Source organism: Homalodisca vitripennis, chromosome 2 (assembly GCF_021130785.1).
Source record: "Homalodisca vitripennis isolate AUS2020 chromosome 2, UT_GWSS_2.1, whole genome shotgun sequence".
Classification (NCBI taxonomy): domain Eukaryota; kingdom Metazoa; phylum Arthropoda; class Insecta; order Hemiptera; family Cicadellidae; genus Homalodisca; species Homalodisca vitripennis.
This window is the reverse complement of record NC_060208.1, coordinates 118,174,700-118,200,445: the sequence shown is the minus strand read 5'-3', so window position 1 is coordinate 118,200,445 and position 25,746 is coordinate 118,174,700. Positions and strand designations below refer to the sequence as shown.

General features: G+C 33.6%; 1 protein-coding gene across 1 annotated transcript; it reads right to left on the bottom strand.

The window, feature by feature from the left end:
* Positions 1 to 1,450: 1,450 nt before the first annotated feature.
* LOC124354642 (5-hydroxytryptamine receptor 3B-like) lies at positions 1,451 to 24,294 on the bottom strand. Its single transcript, XM_046805260.1, has 9 exons — positions 23,867 to 24,294; positions 21,320 to 21,489; positions 18,452 to 18,496; positions 12,176 to 12,285; positions 11,029 to 11,236; positions 5,292 to 5,481; positions 3,739 to 3,891; positions 2,870 to 3,042; positions 1,451 to 2,024 (listed from the first exon to the last, which is right to left on the bottom strand). Exons 1-9 carry the CDS (start codon positions 23,997 to 23,999, stop codon positions 1,839 to 1,841), a joined length of 1,368 nt encoding a protein of 455 aa, XP_046661216.1. The 5' UTR covers positions 24,000 to 24,294; the 3' UTR covers positions 1,451 to 1,838.
* Between the last annotated feature and the right edge of the window lie 1,452 nt (positions 24,295 to 25,746).

Genomic DNA, 25,746 nt, shown 5'->3' with positions numbered 1-25,746 from the left:
AAATTTTCTAATTTGAACGCACATTTCTCTAAAATAATACTAATTCCTTGTATTAAAAAATGTATCCACATAAAAAATAGTAGACCACTACTGGAAAAACAAAAATGTATTTTGAAATTTATTGTAATAAATAAACAATGAAAATCAAACATATAAAAATACAAATTAACAAAAATTAATGTATTTACAATAATATGGTTAAAAACTGCATTTGTCTTTCCAAATTACTTTTAACCATGTTGTCGCACTTAACAATCAACAAAATGGTCTTAAGATTTCTGCGTTCCGATACATTCAATTTTTTCAGTTCATAGTGGTAGCTGATTTATAGTATAAAAAGTAATGAAAAATTGATAAAAAAGTAATTGACCTTCTTAAAATCAATGTTATCAACAATAGTCTTAAAATCAGTTACATGTTTATCAAAATTTAATAATAACTGCAATGTGAAACACTCATCTTTATTATTCAGATTTCTAATTTCCTCTGAAGAATTGTAATTCCAGTGTTTGCATGTATATATAAAGGGTTATAAAAATATATTTTCCATGACTTTGTCCTTTACAATTTTCAGGGTGACTTTAGACTTTGCTCTATTGTATTCCTTGCCTTAAAACTTCAGTCTCTTAACTTCCTTCATGTCAATATCATAGGTTCTTCTGATACGTTAAATATTTCATGTTGTTCTAATATTATTATTAATTGTTAAACATTAGTAAATCTTCAAACAATCTCCTATACTCTGGCAGAATTTTGTCCACAACCATAAATGAATTATTTACACAAATATTATAAACCGGAAAATTAATTAAAAGTGTAATTATTCATCTATCGCCAATATATGATTTTAAAGATAAATATGTGTAGTATTTTTTATGAAAATTGAAATTTTTAACATTACTTTATATTATAAACTCCCCCTGGTGACTATTTATCTCTATAATTGTATAATAGGCAAAGCCCATGTTCACTAATTCAATTACACATCACTAATTCTTCAACTTCCCGATATTACAGAAAGTTGAATTTTGGCATGTATGCCTCATGACTTAACTAATACATTTCCATAAAGCCAAAATGGAGTTGCAACTCCTAGAACAACTATATTTTGTTTCTCGACTTCTCTATGTCCAGGAAGATGGAATTTGAGAAACGCATCTTATGCTCTCAAGAGACAAATAAATGATTTTTATTAAGTTTAACCACCCATAGGTATTTACATGAGTTGCAACCCATTGAAGAATTATAGTTTTGTTTTTCCAATTGCCCAACCTCCTAGAAAGATGAAATTTGACACACACACACATGCCTTTTGACTTGTGTATAAAATCAAACAAAATTTCATAAGAATCAATCATCCACAGGTGTTGAAATGGGGTACATTGCAACTCCTAGAAAAACTATATTTTGTTTTTCAACTCCCCAATGTCCTACAACAATGAAATTTTCCGGATGTTTGCCATCGTTCAATCAGTACAAAATTTCCAGTAACTAATACTACATATTGAATGTAATTATATTAATTAGTACTCTGTTCTTGTGTAAAACTACAGAAATCCCAGGAATACCTAGGACAATGTCCCCGTTCACAACAGCAATAAAAAAGAATTTACTAATATAACATTGTTACCTAAACCATCAAACTAATTTAAAAAACCAAATTTAAAGTAGAAATAGAATTGGGAAGTAAAATAACCCTTACATAAAACACACTATTATATAAAACTTTTATTAAAAGAATAAATTATATTCTTTTTGTAAAGAAGTAAATCATAATTTTCTATTTAGTCAAAACAAAACATTTGAAGATAATAGTTTTAAAATAAACACTCATCTAATCAATTAAAGCTAACTGATACGTTCCAAGGTAGCAAGCTTAGAGACAACAACAGGTAGACTGGGACCAGAAGATAAAACATAGATCTGTTGACTATGTCTATCAGCAGCTTCCACTGCTGTGTCTGGTCAGTGGTCACAAGAGAGGAGCCCTCATCATTGCCCGCTTCCATCAACTTGGCTGCATTCTGCACAATAAAATCTGGTTACTTAACAATAAGAAAGAGTTGAGCAAGCATACAAATGCTGGTAGATTATGACCATCTGATAGTCTAGGACAGAGACATCTTGATATTTTGTATTTACAATTGTTACTTTGTTGTGGACTTGGAATATTAAATCGATACAAAATAAAAGTTGGAATACTTATAATTAAGTACTTAATAAGATAGCCCTAAGGACAATCGAAAATGTTTCACTCCTTTCCTGCCATTCAAATAATTAGTAAATATATTGAAAGGACTATATTTAAAACACCACTTAGATTTTCATTTAAATTAGGAGAGATAAAGCAATCAATATCTAAAGGATAGTAAACCTGATTTTGAAGTTAAAATATATGTACCTTAACAGTTTTGGTTCGAACTTTAGGTAAGCATCCTTAAGGCAAGCCATGGCACAAAGAAGAAAGTGTTTGTAAAATGATTTAATAATATAAGTATTCATATAGCATACATACAGCATTGCTATGCTTAAATGGTAACTTGCTTATGAAAGTATTGGTATATTTTTTTTAATTTTCTAAGAATTTAACAAAATTGTAGAACAGACCTGAGAAAAATTTGCTTATGCACTAAGTTTTGCTTAGCGTTAAGTGTTGCTAAGTGGAACAAGTGTCACACAAAGTTCTCCCACATTTCTCCTCACCCGCTTTTAGGTCTCATCCTAACCTCGATCTGTTCCAAAAATTACATGATTTACAGGCGGAACACTTTTTAGTATATTATACCAAGATTTAAATACTCTAATTACGTCTTTAGTACAATACATATTTATTAATCTGCCATCTGTCTGCTCCATTTCATTATTGTACCTTTGGGTCTATGTCACTGATTAGAAGATACTGTAGTACTCGGTTGCCGGCAATAAACTGGAAGATCGACTGCAAATATGGAGGATCTGAAGCCCATGAAGCCATGGAACGGGTCACTAAAGTCTCAACAATCAACAGCCCTGTCAGACACAAGCAGTCACGGTAGTAACACACTGAAACATAGTGGAAACTCTCAATTTGTCGGAATCTTCAGTTACATATTAGATTATTATTACTAATAGACTAAATTAGTTATAGTTAAATACATCTAGAAATATATTTAAAATTAAACAAATAAATGGACATAGTGAAATTAACAATTCAAAGAAAAACCTTACCAAATGTAAAGAGCGCTAAGTAAAAAGGTTTTTACTGGCAAAAACTTGAAGGCTGTTAATAAACATCTGTTATATGTTCGGATTAAATATCATAAGTTACTGCAGTGTCTGTCATTTAAGAATTGATCACCCATTTATAGTGAACATTGTTTTTAATTAGAACAAAAAAACCCATGCAAAGCTCTCTTCACTTTCTTGTTTGTTACAAATTTAATAATAAGATACATAGAATAAAATCATTACTAGTGATGAGGCCCTATTTCGGGTGAATACATTTTATACTGCAGAAATCTCTATACACTTGTTTTAACAATTTTCTCAAACCATTTTAGTGTTTTTTAATTGTCTGATGGCTGTTATATCTGGATGGACTTTCTATAGTACTCAACTACTAGTAATCATTACAGCAGTTGTCATACCATTACTTTATGTCTCATAAATGTACATTCTTAGTACCAATTAACAGTATTATAGTTATAAATATCATGAAAATATAGGTGCTGATCATGAGCTACAATTATTATAGTATACCAAGGTAAGGTGTAGTATCTCCATTGGTCGGAATCTTGTAGGCCAGAAACTGGAGGTATAGTGACTGGATTATCATTAATGTGCAGAGAATGGCCATTCTTTCGACTTTATCGGAAGGTATCCACAAGAGTCCCAGGGATAGGATCATTATCACTGCAAAAACAAAACAGACTGCAAAGTTTTTATCAACTATAAACATATATGAGGTATTTCGTAAGTCAGATACTAAAGAAATAGTGATTGTTTTGAAATGATAATAGGGTTTTCAGACATTTACCTTTGTTTTATGTTACAATAAAACACTATGTTTTGAGGCTTGAAATCTATCCCTTTTCTTCAGTTGTCCCAAACACTAAAATTTTAGCTATTCTATTTTGTTCTAATTGTTTATTTTGCATTAAAACAGTTACAAAAAAAGAATATATAAGAGGGGAGGGGGTAGAAAACAGTGGGGAGGGGGTACCCCCAAAAGCCCCCTCCAGTCTGAGGGGTATTTCATACCCCCAGCTCTCTTATTACTGGACCACCAAAAATATTTTCCTATATCCGCCACTGACTTCCAGTCTACTTCTGCAAATGCTGAGGTGACTAGACTGTCTCCATTCACTGGCTGTTACTCTTCATTTACAAAATTGCAGATTTCTGTTCACCTAATATGTTATCGGAGAGGGCTAAGGCCTCAGTTAACATTCCCATCAAAAGCCTAAGACATCATCGACAAAAGGTGGGTTAGAGGAGCTTTTTATTAGGGATATGAAAGAAATAAATTCCAGAAATATAATATAATTTTGCTATAACGTACGACAATACAAACTGTAAGTTACACACCTACGGAGAAGAGGATAAGAGATTTTAGGTCATTATTGTGTACTACAAGCCATTCTCTTTAAGAAAATACAAAAAAATACACTTGGAAGTGTCTACAAGGATCCAGATGGGATACAGCAAGATGGTATGAAATCTGGATTGAAGTAGACTTCCTCCCAAATAAATATAACTACTGATCGATGCTGTTTATAAAACCTATTGAATAAAATAGAAGAGTAGGTTATTGTCATAATCACAATCATTAGGATAACCTGAATTAAAATAAATGAACTAAAAAAGTCATTCACTTGCCACTGAACTTAAATTTACTAATATGTTATGAACTCCACATTATAGGGTTATCTTTATATAGAATAATAAGTTGTAAACTAAAACCCTTTTAAAATTCGTTTATTTATAAAAGATTTATTTTATTTATTTGCTTTGTTTATTATTTAGTTAGAGGTTAATGTTCACACTGAAGATGGTTTATACCGAAACACGTGTCTGAAATAAAAGAATTTTAAAAGGGTTTTAGTTTACAATTTATTATTTTTAATTTAGTAATATTTCAGTTTCAATTTTATGATTTATATGTTCTCTATAGTAAATCTCTTCTTATATAGCGTAGCAACATTTCTTTTCAATTAATTTTTTACTACAGTTTCACTTGCTGTTTAACAAACCAAAAATGAAATACCCAGTTAAAAGCTGGAAGTAATAAAGAAATTATAAAGAAAACTCACCAACTCCCGGAATGAGGTAACTGGCCACGTACACAGAAGCATGACGTCGTAGGGTGAACTGATAGTCAAGAGTAACCATAATCTCAGTGTCTGTGTCATTATCAGGTCCCACCCGACTCTCATTTCTAGAGGAGCTGGTGTCAATTAATTCCCATTCATTATCTGGCACTAGAAACTGCATGATTAATCCCTTCAACACATTAACCGACATTAATTAATCATTCACAACCAACGACAGACTATAGTAAAAGAATCTTAGATAAAACTGCACTGAGAATATGTATACATCCACTAAAGTTGAAAATAGATTGTCCTTCTTTCAATTTGTCGTTTCCAATAATTCTTTAGCACTTAATAGAACACATTATTATAATTTATATTTTTAGTTCAGTTACATTGTGTTTTACTAATTAATAATAAATTAGTAAAATTGGTTCATGTGAGACAACCATAATGTAAAAATTTTTTCAACCACCCAATACCTTGAAACATTGATGAAGACAACCCTCTAGAATTGAACTGGAGGAGCTACAACATACTGACGCATTGCAAGGAGTCGCTGTGAATCAAGTGTTGTAGAAAGCGTTAAGTCACCCACATTAAAAGTCTCTTTTCTCTAAAAATTAGTGTAATTAACTTCTTTCTCTCACTCCTGTGTGTTGGAAAGTTTTCTTTCTCACCAAAAATGCAAGAATCTAGTGCGACGTAAAGTTAATGGTAAAATATGCATATTATTCATCTCCAGTATGTACAAAATTGAAGCTCTTCCATGGAAGGACAGCCCAATAACCAATTCATGGATTTAGTCCACCCTCTCTAAGCAGACAGGTAGATATATTACTAGGCGGGATCAAGCTCAACCCGCTCTTCTTGGTGGTAGTGTCTGTTTTGTATACAACGTACCTGACATTGTTAATTTCTTTGTTTTAAATTCAACAGTTGGTCGTTTAATCCATTGTGTACTGTAACTTTAATTAATAATTTTTTATGTTGATAATAAGACAAATTGTGTTGTAAACTTCCGAGAGTATTTTGTATTGAATAATATCTTATAGGTGAATTAATTTAATATTCACAACTCCGCTCTCTTCTGGCATACAGTACAAACCATGTAATTGTATTTATAGGCAGAGCACACAAGTGCAGTGTCGTCAGCATAGGCATACATGGATGAATACATCTCCAAGTCTAACAGGTCATTTATATAAACTAAAAAAATAATCGGCCCTAAAAACTCCACCCTGAGCTGTGCCAAAGTACAATTCTAAGGGATCACTCATAACATTATTAATCTTAACAACCTGCTTCCTCCCCTTACAAAAAGACTTCAACCATGTGAGAGCCAAACCACCAAAACCATAGTATCTGAATTTATTTAATAAAATGTCTATGTCTAGTACATCGAAAGCTTTTTGAAAGTCAAGGTAAACAGCCACTGTATATTTATATTTATCTGACGCATTGACAATCGAGCTAATATGTCTTTCAACTGCTAAATCGGTTCCTCTTCCAGGAAGGAACCCATACTGATTACGAGAAAAAAACGACTTTTGGAAAAAAAATCTACAATTTTGTTTTTAATTAAAGTTTCAAAAATTTTAGCTATCACACTAATTACAGAAATTGGCCTATATGACGATACATCTGAGGGGACGCCTGATTTAAAAATAGGGACTACTGAGGCTATCTTGAACTCGTCAGGCACCCTTCCCTGTTCTAATGATCTTTTAAACATACAGTACAAAAGGGGTGCAAATATATCTAGGTTTTGCTTGATAGTCATTATATTGATACCATCAATACCAGTGCTACGCTTGTTTTTAATTGAATTAATAACATTTACGACATCTTCATAAGTACAATCAAAACATTACATTCATTAAAACTCTTCAAAAACAGATCACTTCCAAAGGCTTCAGATTTTAATTTTGAAATTACAGATGTGTAGTATTTATTAAATTCGTTAGCAACTTCAAATTCATTACCACTTACATCAACCAACCTATCCTCAACTCTAATAACACTCAGAGACTTGTTTTTATTTTTTACAATTCCTTTTATTACACTCCAATATTTTCTCGGGTCACCCTTACAGTCATCGATAAGAGAAGAATAATAATTCATTTTAACCCTCCTAATTTGTCCAGTAACATATTTTGAAAAATTATTATATTCATCCCTTAAAACTAAATTACATTTATTCCTACAGTACATTTTAAACAAGTTATTCTTCCCATTAATTAATCTAATTAGTTGATCTGTAACCCACACCTTTCTTTTCCTATTTATACTATTAAGCTTTTTTAGTTTGCAGGAGGCAACATAACAGGCATTATAAATTTTGTAAAAATTAGATACACATAAATCAACATCATTTACATCATAAACATCATTCCAGTTAGCCATCTGTAACTGCCTCCTTAACATTCTGTAATCCAATAAGCTACAGTATTTTGGGCGCTCTGCAATGTTTACAATCTCTGACATAGAAATATTTAGTGCATAATGGTCTGTAATATGAAGCACGACAACATTAGACTCAATTTTGAATTTTAAAGAATTTCTTACAAGGACATGATCTATGCAAGACTGACTATTATTTACAACTCTAGTAGGTGTGTTAATTAAACTCTCAAACCCGAATGACGAAATACTCTTTAGATGAATTATTATTCTTCAGCAAACATAGATTCATATCACCTACAATAATGGTAGGATTAATTGTCTTACTCAAAATATAATCAAAATCAGTCTTGAATTGGTTAAATGTAAATTTACACTGTCTGTAAATGCCAAACACGGATATCTGGAGGTTGTGATTGTTGTGGGTAACGGTGAGCACCAGTTCAATTATCTCGGCCGTGGGGACAAGGGTCAGCTGATAAGCGTACCGCAGAGCAGACTCCACGTACATGCAGACTCCGCCCGCCTGTCCGTCTGGACTCGGTTGTAGCAACATGTCATAGCCCGTCAACTGATACCTGTCTTCCTCACCGCTCTTAATCCAGACTTCCGTGAGAACAATTAAATTCTATGTTTCCTCCGGCAAACTCTGAAGATAAATACATAGTTCATCGAAATGTTTCCTCAAACTTCTAATATTTAACACAAATATCTTTAAATCATTGAGTTTACTGAAAACAGGATTGATCGACATAACAAAATTTTGCAAATTACAGTTTAGACTTATTTGACACTTAAAGACACTGTTGCCTGTCCACTCACACCCAACAGTCTATCGATCTGTTCCAGGGACGTGACACGAAGCGTTTTGCCACCTTCGTTCTTTTTAGCAAGTATTTTTCCTTCTTTCGTCCACACATACATCCAACCAGACAGTTTTAATTTTTTTTGCGTTAAACAGAAGATTTTTGTTGAACAGGGTCAAGTGCTCATTAACATAAACATTTGTCAATGGTACACCTACCTGAAAGTCAGTCGATTTTACTTTGGTTTTTTTCACTTTTTGTAGGAACAAATCTCGAGTCTGCCTGTTAGAGAATTGCACAATAATTGGCTTGGGACCTGCTTCACGCCTAGTAGGTATTCTGTGCATTGCCTGGATATCATTTGGCAGGTTTAAAGGGACACCAATAACATCCGAGAGTTTCTGTACAACTTCACTTACTTTTTCATTGGCTCCCTCTGGCACCCCATCAATTTGAATATTCTTATTCCTATTATACTGCTCCAAGCCCTCCAGTTGAGATTTGTACTGGGCAATATCCTCCCTAAGTTTGCAATTTTCTTTTACTAAAGAGTCTTGAGAGTCCTTCAAAGATTTAACTTGAGAGCAATAACTACTTATTTTACTGTCGTATTCGTCAATCTTTCTAGAGAAAAATTCCAATGACTCCTTAAACTCATTCATCTGGGTACCAAAATTTTTTTCGTATTGTAAAAATTGCAATTTAATCGTTTCCTCCATTTTGACTAAGAACTCTTCGTGCAATTTATCAAGAAAAGATTTACTAATAATATTAGCTTCTTTGGACGTTTTCGCTTTACTTACAGTACACTTACTGCATTTCCAGCTGTCACGCCTGTTCTGCCCCATTCTATTCCAAGTCGTCTCAAGAACATCTGCGCACTCAAAATGCAATTCACTTTTACAGATGGAACACTTTGCAAAATCATTAGTTTCCGGTAAAGGATCATTGCAACTTGCACAATCACTCATATCGTGAACGGAGACAAATAGATAAGATAACGGAGCACAGCAAGGATACGTCTGCACTGCTCGGCTGCCACACACCAACTGTGTGTGTGTGTGTGTGTGTGTGTGTGTGTGTGCGTGTGCGTGTGCGTGTGTGTGTGTACTTAAGTGGTATAAACTCCTAAGTTATTTATTAATCTTTTATAAACAAACATAAAATAATATGAACTACTAGCGGGCCCGGCGCGCTTTGCTGCGCATTTCAATAATTTTTTGCAAAAGTTGCCCGCGGCTTCGCACGCAATTTCCCGTTGAAAACAGTACACTATATTCACTTATTCTTTTTCTATCACATTCTAAACATTGCTGAGATAATTGATAGTCGTTCCATCGTGAGCCTCTTGGGCGTATTATGAAGGTATGTACCATATTCCTGCCTCTATCTAGCTGTTACCCACGGCTTCGCACGCAAATCTTAAGAACCGAAGTCCTTATATTACTTAGTAAATTTTTTTTTTACTATAATAAATTTTAGATTAAATTAGTTATATCTCCGATGCCACGATTGAGCTTGCTTTGTTGTCTCGATCGAGAGAATATGTACACACGGAGTTTTGAGAACCATACTTCTGTCAAAAAAAACAACTAAGGTTGATTTTATAACATTCTTTATATTTGTAGCCAACGTAAGATAGTAATTATGATATCTGCATTACTCTTCTGATCAAGCATGAGCATGGTTTATATTAAATAAATATTGCAGTTAAAGGTGAATTTTTACGTCAAATTTGAATTGTATTATCTGGATAGTAAAGTCTATGTTTAACAGTGATTGCAAAAACAGTTTAAACAAAATTTGTCGTTTCTCTTAAGCTTACTCTATGCTTTAAAACTATAAGTGTAATATATGTTTACAAAGAACAGCTGATTAAAAATTTGAAAAGACGTTAACATATGTTTGCTGCAATGCATTTCTTATGGGTATTTCTGTAACCAGTGGGGCGGAATCCTGAATCGGGAAAGGGATGGGCATAGCTTATAAACCTTCTCCGTGGAAAAATACATATACGTACAAATTTTCATCATGATCGGTCCAATAGTTCACGATTCCATAAAGGACAAACATACAAACATTCATTTTTATATATATAGATTAACTTTTCAAAACAAAACTGTAACAATTGATCAATTACAATACCTATTACACCAATTCAAAACTTTTTAGAATTTATTAGATGATTAAAATGAATGCTAAAAGATAGAAAACAACAGGCCTTAAATTCACTTCATTTTCAAAGAAAGGTACTAGTAACTGAAAATAACATTAAGTCCCATCATTTGTTGCACAGACACATATGCTACAAGACAATCGTTGGCAAACAAATGCGTGCTGTTTTGGGCTGTCGTCAAGGGATGAAAAATCACATGTGAAAGAGTAAATGCAAGGTTAATAATTCTAATATATTAGGTTTTTTTTTATTTTGAGTATACCAACATTATTTTTTTTGCAATAGCATGAATATAAATAAAAGTCATTACAATTATTTTAACTTACTAAAATAAAATGCTCAAAAGTCTTACGTCTTCATAAAAAAATGTAAAGTTGACAATCGAACCCATGTAACGCTTAGAACCCAGAGTAATATTGCACTTGTGGATATCATATGGCCAGTTCACGTAGTTAGGCACGCAGTGACCTGTCATCTCCGGTGTGAACAAAGCATATGCATCCCCTGAAGATGCGATCGCTACGGATCCCACTTCTTGGTTCAATTCAATCTCCTGTCTCCTGTAGCACATCAGTATCACATGATCACAATGCACTATACTTTTTGGACACAACAAACCATATACACTCCTTAATGAGTTGACCATCACAGGATCCACTCCTCTGTCTAGATTTACCCTCTGCGTCTGCTATGAATATCACATGATCACAATGCACTATACTTTTTGGACACAACAAACCATATACACTCCTTAATGAGTTGACCATCACAGGATCCACTCCTCTGTCTAGATTTACCCTCTGCGTCTGCTATGAATATCACATGATCACAATGCACTATACTTTTTGGACACAACAAACCATATACACTCCTTAATGAGTTGACCATCACAGGATCCACTCCTCTGTCTAGATTTACCCTCTGCGTCTGCTATGAATATCACATGATCACAATGCACTATACTTTTTGGACACAACAAACCATATACACTCCTTAATGAGTTGACCATCACAGGATCCACTCCTCTGTCTAGATTTACCCTCTGCGTCTGCTATGAATATCACATGATCACAATGCACTATACTTTTTGGACACAACAAACCATATACACTCCTTAATGAGTTGACCATCACAGGATCCACTTCTCTGTCTAGATTTACCCTCTGCGTCTGCTATGAATATCTCCTGAGCATAATGCACGGTTTATTCTCCAAGATTAGCAGTAATTAACAACTAAATTATTCAAAATTAATAAACTCCATAGAATACGTAGAATAAGTTAAATTGCAATAAATTCTTGATTTTTTTTATATTTGTTTACCAAATAACAAATACTAAAAATAACTTATACAATCTAATATTAACAAAATTGTGCATTATTTCAATATTATAATTATCTTTTATTTGTTTTCAATATCCATTTACACAAGTAAATATTAGTTTCATCTTAAAAGCTCAAATATAATAATCCTTCAACTTTGGATATCAGCAAGACTTACGAATTATAGATGGAGAGATCAGGCACCCATATCATGGAAGTATCAAGCATTATCGAGCCGATGTCATCATGTTGCAGTTTGTCCCAGGAAAGGTGCACATCATTCCAGTTCTGCACAGAAATATTGCATTATTCTCTGTAAACACAACCTGTATACATTGTACCCACTTCTTTCTTATTGGATTACTTAATTATTGATTACTTAATTTTAAAACAATCACTCCAATAATAAGTCACTTCTATTTCTGAGGCCTTTAATTTTCAAAGAAAAAAATCATCAGACTCATATAACTAAAATAAAAGTGGTTAAAGTAGAAATATAAACAATTTATCACTTAATTAAAGACACATGTTAAAAATAAAAGAAATATAATTTTAAAGACCAGGAAATATTTCTAATGTATATAGATAAAAAATTAATATTTAATTAGATTAAAGGCAGTAACTGTGATTTTTGGAAAGACCCAGGTTTATCATTTACTAAATCATAAAGGTTCTTCTTTATGAAAATTGTTTGTAGTATCAAGAAATTTTTTTAATTTGGATTTCTTTTAATAATTTTACTTGTGAAAAACAGTCCAGTTTGAAGTGCGTGTTTAGCCATGGCTGATCTTTCTTCTTGATAATATTTTAGACATGCTTTATGTTCCTTAACTCTCTTTTTTATACTCCTTTTTATTTGGCCAATGTATTTTAAATTACAGTTATCACAATTAATTTGATAAATTCCAGATTTTTCCCCATCATCTATTGCATTCTTTGGATTTCCTAATATATTTTTTAGTTTAATTTTGGAATTTGATCATACATTATTATTGGCATGATTTCTAAATGAGGTTGTTGAATTTACTTCCAAATTTTACACTCGACTAAGAACGACTGTTGCTAATTCTGGTGAAAAATCCATTGAAAACATCATATTAAATACTAACTGATGTCTAAACTAAATGATTTGTGCCAGATAAACAGTGATCTCATGAAATGATCATTTAAAGCAAAACCTCATAGATGCTGTAGACAAGTGTTCAGATTTAGATGTTAGTTGTAGAGATAGGTCAGCTCAATTTCTTGAACTTGAGGATTATTTTTATTTAAAAAGAAATAACAAATCTCAGTGAACAAGTCACAACCACCCAACTATATAATCCTTTTTGTTCATCAAAAACTGTTCAAATGGTGATATTAATAAATTAAAAGTTGAAAGTAAGGAAAAGATTTTATCTTTAGCTGCTGAAAGGAAGTGTCTGTTGGCAACCTTTGAGGTGCTAGAGACCGAAGTAAAGTATCTGATGGTGGAGGTATGAAGAATGGAGGCAAGGTCTGCAGAGGGGCAAGCTTCCACAGTTCTTCTCCCTGAGCTCTCTTTCGGCCAGGCAGCTGACTTCCCCACCTGTGAGTCGTCACCTCCTAGCCCTCCCGTCAACTTAAAATCGACTCCTAACAGTCCTGATAAGCAGAGTTCTACATAATTAACATTAATTAATAACCTGAGAAAGGGTTACAGGAGAGATCCAGAATATAATGGAGGGCACGAGAAGTGAGAGGCTCTCTATGCCATGTTTACCTATTCTTTACAGCTAGAAACCAAGTTTTCCAAATTATAAATTGTTTTTGAACAACATACTAATTAGGTGTGATATTTGCTACAAAGCTCTTTTGACCTTTAATAGTCAGACTTGATGAGTAATAATTTTGATGTGAACTTTGTTGAGGTGAATTGCCTAGTTAGCAAGTGATATCTCTCAGGAATGGTATCTACTTCAACCATAAAAGTACATCTTGTTTGGACACACTGTTTGTTCATGTCACATCTGCTGCCTTGCGAGGTTCTGAACAGATGCCTAGTGAGACCACGCAGAGATCTCAAGAGGAGGCCATTCCTGATCTTTACCTTGTTCCTGGGAGATGTCCTTGCTGAGGAAACGAGCCGGGGAGGGAGAACTAGATACCTCCGGAATCCCACATTTGAACATGAAGTCTCTCAACATGATATGATGTGTTCATTTGAACATGACTTTGATCTGGACATGTTTGGTGTTACCGAAACATGGTGTTCAAGTGAAACTCTCTCTGAGAACTATAAAATGCCTGGGTACACAATACTTCATAATGACCACCATGCAGACTTAGGCAGAAGAGGAGGTGGTGTTGCTACTTATCTCAGAGACACCATTGTATTTGAGCAGTATGTTGTCTCTAAATCTCTGGCCCCTGGTATTGAAAATCGTTGTGTGATTGAAGGCGAAAGGTTTTATACTGGGAGTTTGGTTTTGTGTACAGGCCACCTAATGTGAACTGTACCTGTCTTTTGGCTCTGATTCACTCTCTATTTGTGGATCTAGCTATTGAAGTGAAATCAGTCATGAAACTTGGAGATACCAACATTGATTTGGTAAATAAAGGGGGTAACGAAACACTGGCTCTTACAAGAGTACAATACAATCCAACTCGTCAAAGAACCAACAAAAGTGACGGATAATTCAATTACTTGATAGGCCATATAATAATGGCAGCCAAAATAATGGCCATATAATAATGTCAGCCAAAATTGAGAGGATTGGCGTTATTGATGCTTCTAGTACAGGGTGGAGTGCGGTAATTTGCTTTTTTGCACTGCAGGCTGTGGCGGCACTGTTGGTCGAAGAGAGGGGAGAGTGGGCGTGGCTTATAGTAGCTGACGGGAGATTTGTATTCCTCCGCGATCCAGTTGCCATCATGCAGTGGACACGAGAGGAGAGGTCGTTTTGTGTTGAAGCGTATTTTTCAAATGCCCACTCGATCATTGCAGTGCAGCGTGCTTTTTGTTTACGATTCGCTGTTCCCCCACGCGGACGTGTTCCTGGTCGGCAATCAATTGTAAATTGGGTAACTGCATTCAGAACAGCAGGGAATGTGTCATGTGTACGAAGGGGACCTCAGAGAAGGATTACAACACTGGAAAACATCGATAGAGTTAGAACAGCAGTACTGCAATCTCCAAAACGCTCTGCTCGGAAGCAATCACTTGCTCTTGGCATTTCAAGACGTTCTCTCCACCGGATTCTTCATGATGAACTGAGATTTCACTCGTATAAAATGTGCGTGGTCCATCAATTGTCAGCACAGGACTATTTGACATGGCGTACTTCTTGTGAAGACATGCTTGCAACTATACCGCGTGACGCAATTGTGTTCTTTTCTGATGAGGCACATTTTCACCTCAGTGGGTGTGTCAACAAGTAAAACATGCGCTACTGGAGTGAAACAAACCCCAGAGAAGTCCACCAGAGATCTCTGCATTCGGACTGCGTCACTGTGTGGTGCGCCATATCAAGAGTAGGCATCATTGGCCCTTACTGTTTTCAGGATAGCCATCGTGCCATAACTGTGAACTCCGAACGGTACTTGACTATGATACAGGATTTTTTTCAGCCGGCTCTTGAGGCAATGCAATTAGAGGATACATGGTTCCAACAGGATGGTGCCACTGCACACACAGCGAGGGTTACCATGAATTGTTTGAGGCAAATGTTTCCTGGACGGCTTATCTCTTTGAGGGGTGATGTGAACTGGCCGGCACGCTCACTAGACTTAGCCCCATGCGATTTTTTCCTTTGGGGTTACCTGAAGTTGAAGGTGTATATCAACCGTCCCAACACCTTGGAAGACCTAAGGAACAATATTGAGGCTGAAATTGGCAGAATACCAGTCGACATGCTTGTTAGAGTTAATGAAAACTTCAGAAAACGTATGCAGCAGTGTATGGATGCCGAAGATCGACATTTGCCAGATACATTATTTAAACCATGTAATTTAAAAATTCTCTTACTGTTCAATATAATTAAAATAAAAAGTAATTTTTTCTAAGGTTCATAATTTTTTATTTCATTTCCAAATCAGCAAATTACCGCGCTCCACCCTGTATAAAGAACTAGCAAGGAATAAGAATAACAGATGATAATCTTGTTTATTGTAGTATTATATGTAAGAAAGTGTAGATGATGTTCTTGGCAATACAAAGAGGATAATCAATGCAGCTTCTTTGTGGTTTGAGTCTCATTTTTTTTTTTATTAATGAAAATAAAACTGAAAGCATACTATTCTCTCTACGAAATACTGAAATGAAAGACTATTTTAAAGCGAGTAAAGCTTATAGGTGTACTTTAGATCATAAGCTTACATGGTATGAACATACAAATAATTTAATTTCAAAGTTGTCAAAGTGTGTTTTCTATTACGCAAACTTAAGAGCTGTGTTAGTATTAACTTAATTAAAATTGAATACTTTAGCTTTTTTCATTCTAATTTGTTGTATGCAAATATATTATGGGGTAACAGTGTAAGTGCAGAAAAAGTGTTCCTATGGTAGAAGAGGGCTATAAGAATTCTGTATTGTTTGGGTTGCTGAGATAGTTGTAAATCAAATTTTATTAATAATAATATTTTAACTCTTCCATGCATTTTTATTTTTCAAATTTTAATCTATGTACAAGAGTATTTAGAAGATTTTACAAGCTTTAATGACACACATACAGAGGGTGGACAAATTATTAGACTAGAACCAGTTTTCGGGGAAAATGATTTTATTATTAAATCATGTTTAAATGCCTGTGTACATCAAATTGCATAACTAATATTTTGTGTACATATCCTTGTTCTTTATCAACATTTTAAGTCTTTTTGGCATACTGTGGACCAATGTTTTACAGTTTTCCTTGATTTCTTCGTCACTTTAATTAAAAGTTCAATCAGCCCTTGACATGTGGTTAGCTTCTCCGTTAGCATTCTTTTCTTGAAAATTGACTACGGATTTTCCATTCGATTCATTTAGGACTGATACCTGGCCAAGGAAGCACTTTGATGTCTGATTCACTGAAATTGCCAGCTGATTTAAGAGCTACCAACTGGTTATGACTTAAACTTCAATACCTCATTTAATACTTTTCTGTAATATATTTATAATCACTGATTCCTTACTTTGCTGTTAAATGTCACACAACCACAACATTTTAAATGGCATCAGATTTTAGCATTGGATGCAATATCTTCCCAAACATTGACACATAATCAAATATAGAAAGTAAGCTTTTGAAATTCCTACTTGCCATAAGGTAGTGAAGTCGACCAACAGTCACTAATTATTTTAAAGCTCGTCTGAAACATATGTTGGTGTAGAATGCCTTTTACTCTGTGGAAGAATTCTTGCTATGAAATTGCTGTTATGGTAGGTTTGATACAGAATGAGATCGTTGACTAATAAGTGAATGTCTATTTTTGTATTAGACATAGACATAGACATACTTTATTTGCACAAGACGTTTACAATATGTACATACACATAGAAAACAGGTGCATCGTCAAACCTTATGAAAATTTAATAAGGTCAATTAGTATTAATTTACAATTACAGAGAAAATAAAATACTTATCCTAAAAACCAAGATACAAATCACTTTAAAAATATTCAAATATTTAAGAATGCTTGTGGATACTCACAATTATTCTGTATGAATGTTTGCGATTCTATAATGTATATTTCTACAATGCAGTAGAGTCATTATTATTATTTATAGGCCTATTCAATTCCTGATAACCGCTCAAACAAAAAATGTTGTTACTTTATTATCTATCATGCAATTTTAATAAATGATATACCATTGGTTTCTATGTGAAGATCAAGTTTTTTTGTTATTCTTACACATATTTAAATCAAACTAAGGCACCAACTCAGATGTGTCAGTAAGGAAATAACTAGGAGCAATCAACAGAATTTGCTTTTCTGGCTTACACATTGTAGTTTATCCAGTGATTTTGTTTGTATACAAAGCTAAATGGAAAAGGGACATGGGAACGTTTTAGATTGGAGATTATTAAATAAAATTATGTTGGAAAATTAATTTTTTGTTTTTTATTATTAATGTAAGCTTCTTGATTTCATACAACTTGGTGTAAAACATTTAAAATAACCACTATTTCAAAAATTATAATTTAAGTTTTATATTTGTTTTTTTTTCTTTACATTACAAACATCAGTAAACACCTCAAATTTAAAGTTTTTAACCCAGTAGGCTCCTTAGATTGAAAATATTTTCCAAACAGACAAACTGTAAATTCAACATTTTGGATTCATGTAAACAATTTTTATGTTTTTGTATGTTTAGTAATTTACTAATTTTTATCTTAGTTTTGAGTAATTACCCTGTAACTAGATTTGAATTAAAATGTATTTTCAAAAAGGTTCTGTGCAGAAAATGATTTGGTAAGTTTAGAAACTTGGTTATAACTACAAAGCCACTTACCATAGTTACCCAAGCCTTCATGTAGAGAGAGCTATGCATATCATCCTGTGAAACAATAAACAAAACAAATTTCAAGTTTTGGTATCATGGGAAATAATGATACTAAACAATATTATTGACAAGATTCAAGATTTACGATCTTTATTAGTCATTAAGCACATTACAAAAGTGTAATAGACATCGTCAGACATAATTTAATCACTAATTAAACAACAGAGAGCTTAAAAAATTATCTAAGAAGGCCTGTGTTTCAACTTGAACAATATTGTACTGAGTGTTCAAAATGTTAAAACCTCAGTATACAATTTACAGTTTTTTTCCCTTGGGGCAGCCTACTGCCATGCACTTAAGCCTCAAGGGCTTTTTGCTCACCCCGGAAACACAACATGAGGCCTACCAGTCTATGATTCAGCAGTTCCACAAACCGCCGAAAACAACCTATCAGGTCCTCCTGGGGAAATTTACCACCCTAGTACAAACTACCAAAGATGGCATACCGATCCCTTGCTATTGAAGGGCAATTAAAGAGCAGGTGCTCGGCAGTTTCATCCTGCTCATCACACATTCTACTGAGTGGATCCTCCTGAAGGATGCTGACTCTGTGAAGATGCTTCCTCAGTTGACCATGCCCCGTGATAAGACCCCAAGAAGACATTGATCTATTTAGTGAGAGAAGGTCCGATGCCACTCTGGAGGAAGGCGTCTATAATACCATTCTGCTCATTCTCATGCCCGGATGCAACCTCCACCTTCTCTCATGCTCCGCGCGAACCCATTTCGAGACAGCCCTAAAGGATTTACACCTTGGAACACCGCAGAACGGTTGAGGGCCCGTCATAATTGACGCTGAGCCCCGGTTAACCAGGGCATCAGCTCTTTTGTTCCCAGAGATCCCCCCATGACCAGAACCCAACGAACGGTCACAAGGGAGGAAATGGCTTGATAGCAATCCCAAAACAATCCTTCAAAGTTTTTTATTAAAGTATTAGAAATTATTAAACATAATTACAATTATATTAAAGCAAAGTCAAAGACTGTGGTGGTAATAGGAATCTTATGTATTTAATTAAACATTGAATTCTAATATTCAATTTTTCGTTTACACAAATGTTAAAACAAACAAACAAAGATACAGCTAGTTAGGTAAGGTTTTCTTCATTGATAACAAGATAAAGCTTGACCGCTCTTTAACAGAAGACACTCTTAGAGAAAATGTAATGTATCTGATTTTTAGGGGGAACTACCTGCCTTGATAGGAAACAAATTTAATTGATTATAAAGAGCCACAAAAGATTACAAACTATAATCAAAGATTACAGGTATTTCTGCCTTTCAGAACTTGCATATGTTTCATTATTAGCCCTTTCTGTCATTTTTTAGTGTTCATAAAGTACCATAGAATATATGAAAAGTCTCAATAGAAGACTTATTTGTACATTTTTTATTGAGATTACAAACTATAATCAAAGATTACAGGTATTTATGCCTTTCGGACCTTGCACATATTAGCCCTTTTTGTCATTTTTTAGTGTTCATAAAGTACCATAGAATATATGAAAAGTCTCAATAGAAGACTTATTTGTACATTGTTTTATGTGTCAGTAAACTAAAGGTTAATTCTCTTGCAGCCATGTTTAGTCCCATCTTGGATTTTATTTTAATATTTCAATTCTAAATGGGATCATGTGAAATACAGGGTGGCTGGTCATCAGTGTTACAAACATTTTTGGGGAAATTACAAAGTAAATGAAGTGTAATGATGCATGTAAGAGGTTCCAAGTCAAAAAAATTGGCTTCAAAAAGAATTATTTTAATTTTTTTCTAAAATAACCATGTTTTTAAACATATTACAGCAATTTCTCAACTACCTGTAAATGGATTTGAGTAAATGATGTAATTTTCGTATTCTACATTAAATTTTGAATAGGAGTAAGAGAACATTTTAAAGGATCAATAATAAAAACTCCATTGTTAATAGTTCCAAAATTTAAAATTTAAGTATCTGTTAAAAATAAAAAAAACATTGGTCTATTGTATTTTTCTACACCCTGTATACAAGAAGGTAGCTAAATACTTTAAAAACTGTGCCATTTTATAAGCTTTCACTTACTCCTATTCAAAATTTAATGTAGAATACGAAAATTACGTCATTTACTCAAATCCGTTTACAGGTAGTTGAGAAATTGCTGTAATATGTTTAAAAACATGGTTATTTTAGAAAAAATTAAAATAATTCTTTTTGAAGCCAATTTTTTTGACTTGGTACCTCTTACATGCATCATTACACTTAATTTACTTTGTAATTTCACCCAAAAATTTTTGTAACACTGATGACCAGCCACCCTGTATAATTTTTAAATGAATTTGTATTCTGAGTTCCCCTTTGGACACACTATGTATATGATCTGATATACGGAATGCACCTTCAGAATGGATATGTGCTAGGGTCAAACACGAAAGACATTCAGACTGTAAAAGAAAGCTATGACAAATTTACCAACTAGAGAGTCATGCTGCGATGCTGATAGTATAAATAATAAACCACTCAAATTGATTTAAGACTCGATTAAGAGATCTGTCAGCATATGATGTCAAAGCTTTAAGTTGACTATTTTACACCACCAGTACCATTAGGTTCGTTAAATAGAAAATATTAGCAAATCCATGCAGAAATGTAGAGATGATTGTGATTTAAGTGTTATAAATGACGTACAATAAATGAGTGTTAGATTAATAAAGAAAACTGTTGTTGATGACAGGAATGTTACAGACCCTTACAAACAGCAGAATATTAAAAGCTACATATCGGATAACCATTGACCTGTATGGAAATGTTAAAATTGTATTTATTGTTCAAAGAATACTCACAAACTCAATGATTCTTGGACCTAACAAGAGCTTAACTTCGGTTTTGTTGGAATGGTGTAGGACAGGACGTAGGTACTTGTCGTAGCCACATAGCAAGGTGAGCTTAAGTCTCATCGTTGGAGTTTTGGCACTGTCCTTGTTGTTGCATGGTAGAGGTTCATAGCCTGTAACTAACAAATCATTACATTTACTTATCGCAGCAATCAATTAAGTTATGTTTCAGTCTCATTGCCAGTGCCCCAGTTATTTCCCTGTTGTTGCATACCATACAAACACACCATACATTGTCACTCAATACTTGAAGGGGATTACTCGAACACTTTTACCAACAGCTACAAGTCTAGTGGACTCTCTTTCAGAAATGGCATTGTAATGTCTGACTGAGCAGGATGAGGAAATATCTACAACAGAGACAACAGCCTCTGCTTCAGAAGCCTGTCAAACTTTCTTTATGATGCAAATTTGGAATAAGGGCTGCAGAACGAGATTTTCTGGTATTTAGGGCCATGTCAGTTGGCTGAGGAATTTTCCAACAGATTGGCTAAGATAGACAAAGCATAGCATATTTTGAAAAGAGCAAGATGTTGGTTAGAAAACATGTTGTGATACTTTTGGGTCTCAAGAGGAAAATTTCAGATCGATTTATCCTTAACAACTTGCCATTTAAGGCAAGGTTCAGGTGCTTGAACCTTAAGCACTGGCTTAAAGAGGTGCTGGAGGAGGTTCGAAATCCAATTCCAAACTCGAATCCAATAGGTCATAGGCTGAACAGAGATTCCACAGTTAGCAAATGATGAGCCTGGATACTCAATCATAATCTAGTGCACTGGTCCAGGACGACTGAATTGCAGTCAACAGGGACTTTAAATCTGTAAAAAGTCTGGAAAGAACAAGAAAAGTAAGCAGGGCAAGATAATTCTAAAGGTCCCATGAGTGGTAGAGAACAAGCTGCTCTGAGGGCAAAGAGAAGAACAGGGAATCGATAGCAACCACAGAAGAACGCTGTTTTCATCAAACAACAAACCTTTGGCTTATCCAAGTTCATGGCAGATCAGTACAAATCTAATGGTTAGTTGATTAAGCTCATTATAGTACAACGATGTAGTAAGAGCAAGATAAATACATTTAAATTTACTCTCATTTAAATACATGTAAATATAGTATACAACAATACAGAGCTTGATAAAAATATACCAACCCAAAAAGAAACTTGAAAAGACATATACCAACCCAAAAAGAAAATATACCAACCATCTCACTTTACAACTTAGTGAGATGGTTACCACTGTTTATTTTTTTACATTTTTTAATATCTGGTTGTAACTGTAACGAAGCACATTGCAAGTAACTTTTGATGTCGAGTCTTGCTCGATATTTTGACTTTAAATAAGCTAATGTTGAATATCCACATTCACAGAGGTATGTGGATGAAAATGTCATTAATGACTCTGCAGCTTCCAAAGCAACTTGCAGGTGAACAGGAAGATAACTCAACCAATAATCCTCAACACTATATTTTAAAATTCCACCAATGCTTGAGAATCACATGTTTATGCCGTTCCTGAATGTGGTCAGGAAGTCCATCCACATTGACTTTAAATGGATCTCTTGCCAACTCAAATTGCCAGCTTGCTGTCGTAACACCTGGAAAATAATGTCCCATTTAATTTTTAAGTTGTACCAAATAACAGGATTTAGGAATTTTTCAACGTTATATGTTACAAGAGGTATAACACACTACCTTTTGTAACATATAACGATGGCAAATGTCTGAAATCCTGTTATCCTTTCAAACCTTCCATCGTCAATATCAAACTTTAAACAAAGAATTATACAAAATGCCGTGATACAAAAACCTTAAATTCATTGAGTAATTGCAGCAGTAGATTTATTTTCAATAGCTTTTTTGTTTTCCATTTGAAAATTTCCAGTAGAGATGGGTTTCAAATGTTTAGGCCACATCGTATCATCCTCAAAACAACATTCCAAATAATGCACTGAGGTAAATAACAACAGTTTCTGTCAATAAAAATAAATTCATATTTAATATACTCATCACAATACAGTCTTTTATTTCGTATTTATTGGCCATTTTTAGGCCTAATACAACAATATACAACTTGTCTGTCCCACTATTTACTGTTCCAACTGCAGTACACTACTAACAAACCATGCAAGCATCAAGAATCACTCAATAAACAAACTGACATGTAAGCACTACGAGAATCGCCTGCAAGTTGTGTCCCCCAACACTTTCCTATTACTCTAACACATTGACGCCTTCATGAAAATATTCTATGCCCCACAGGGGAGTGCGCCCCTAGGTTGAGAACCACTGGTTTAGAATATCATCCGGCGGTCACATCCAGGAACTACCATTAACAAGACATATATTAAATCATTATTACATGGGTAGATAAATATAGTTTCAAAAGTAGGGAAGATAACTAAAATCTTAATAAATTTGTAATAATGCTTGATAATAAATAATAACTAAAATATATAATTCAAACACAGTAATCGTATAAGGAGGTTATATTAAGTTACCACTGACGCAAGCAGAAAGCAAATAGATGAGCAAGAGGACAGTTATCTGCGTGCTGAGCATGGTGGTACTGTGTGTGAATGTAATGTTCCTCCCCCAGTCACTCCCATAACACTTGATACTATGATATACCATGATACTGACAGCTGTGGTATGTCAACTGTACCACATGCTACACCTTATCATCCTTAAATTGGACATTTAGATATGTGTCCGTTTCTTTATCTAAATAACTCTTTTCTCTTTAATGGAGGCAGAATGTAAAATATTTTTCAACTTGAACACACATTTTTCCTACACAATACTAATCTCTTGTATGAAAAAATATGTATCCACGTACAAAATAGTTAGTAGAACACTATTGAAATAGCAAATATGTATTACCCATTTACACATGTATTGTAATTATATTTACATGATTCAATTAATTCATGAATAATTAATTGATGAAATAATTTTAAAAAAATCAAAAACATAAAAAGGCAATACAAACTTTTTTAATGTTTTTCAAATATCCTTTAAACGTTTAATTGGCTAAGACTGGTTAATTAACTCATCCAAGCTATGTACAAATACTGCCTATATACAAAATTTTATCCAAATCTATCTATCTATCTAAGAAGCTGGTAACCATAGCTGATATGAACAAACATTGTGAATGACTTGAAAATTCTAAAAAATATATATAAAACCATTCCGTTTCCAAACTTTTCATTAGGTACGACTAACAAATTAATTAAGCTATATGCAAGTACAGCTTTTGTACCAATTTAAATCTGTTTATCTACTTAAATAACACAGCAGTTATTGTGTCCACTAGTTGGTGCTATATTGCACAAGCCCATACATATATATATATATATATATATATATATATATATATATATATATATATATTAGGATTATGGTGGTTTTGTATTCTGGGGATCACAATCATAAAAAATTCAAAATTGTATTTTAAATACTTGTATTTACAATACTTTGGTTAAAACTAATCACATCTAGTAAAAACTCAAAGCTGTATTTGCTTTTCCGAATTACTTTAAACCATGTTGTCGCACTTGGAGTCAACAAAATGGTCTTAGAATTCCTTCTTTCCGATACATTACATCCTTTTCCAAATGCTTTAGAGACATTGTATCTACTCCCTAAGTCTTATAGTCCAAGAGGCTTATTATCTATTTACTTTTCAAAGAGCAAAGTAAGGTTGTTAGTTCAATCCAATCATAAAAATTTACAATAGTGATAGGAGTGTATTTGGTACAGTTACACTTAAATTCACCAGATCTTGCGATAAAACAACCAACCCTTCTTGGTAACATCAATTTTGAGATCAACATCAGCAACATTTACTACATATTTTCCATTATCAGTCCACAAGGTGACGTGTGGCATCCAAATCAACCACCATACAACCGAAAGTTGAGTTTATCGTTAATAGATGACCAAAATGTATCGTACTAGTGTACAGCTGTATGTGACCAGTAATACAAACTTACCCTTACTCCAATGGAAAATTGGAACTATTACTGTAAAATTTTACTGCACACTAATTTATTGAATTTGTAAAACTTATTGCTATTATTATTGATGAAAGTTTTAATATTTGAAAACGTACTGTATGTATATCTGAAGAATTAGAAACATCACCAACTCTGACTCTTGAACTGTCTAGATTCCTCCTTTAAAGATCTATATTTAACAAAATCCAAGTTCATAATTTTAGGAATAAAATAGCCACCACTGTAGTAATTGACAAACCATATCAAGACTACAAGTAAAGAGTGATTTTCTTAAAACAGCAGTCTTTAAATCAGTCTTAAAAGCTATCTTCACTATCCAAATTTCTAAATTCCTCTGAATAATTATAATTCCAGTGTTT

Excerpts from the sequence above, each read along its gene's own strand:
- LOC124354642 (XM_046805260.1), bottom strand. The coding sequence starts at position 23,999 with ATGGTATATCATAGTATCAAGTGTTATGGGAGTGACTGGGGGAGGAAC. Across the intron at positions 11,237-12,175 it reads GATCTCTCCATCTATAATTC|GAGACAGGAGATTGAATTGA; the intron begins GTAAGTCTTGCT and ends GATGTGCTACAG. Across the intron at positions 5,482-11,028 it reads TTACATTTTTTTATGAAGAC|GGATTAATCATGCAGTTTCT; the intron begins GTAAGACTTTTG and ends AATGTGTTGAAG.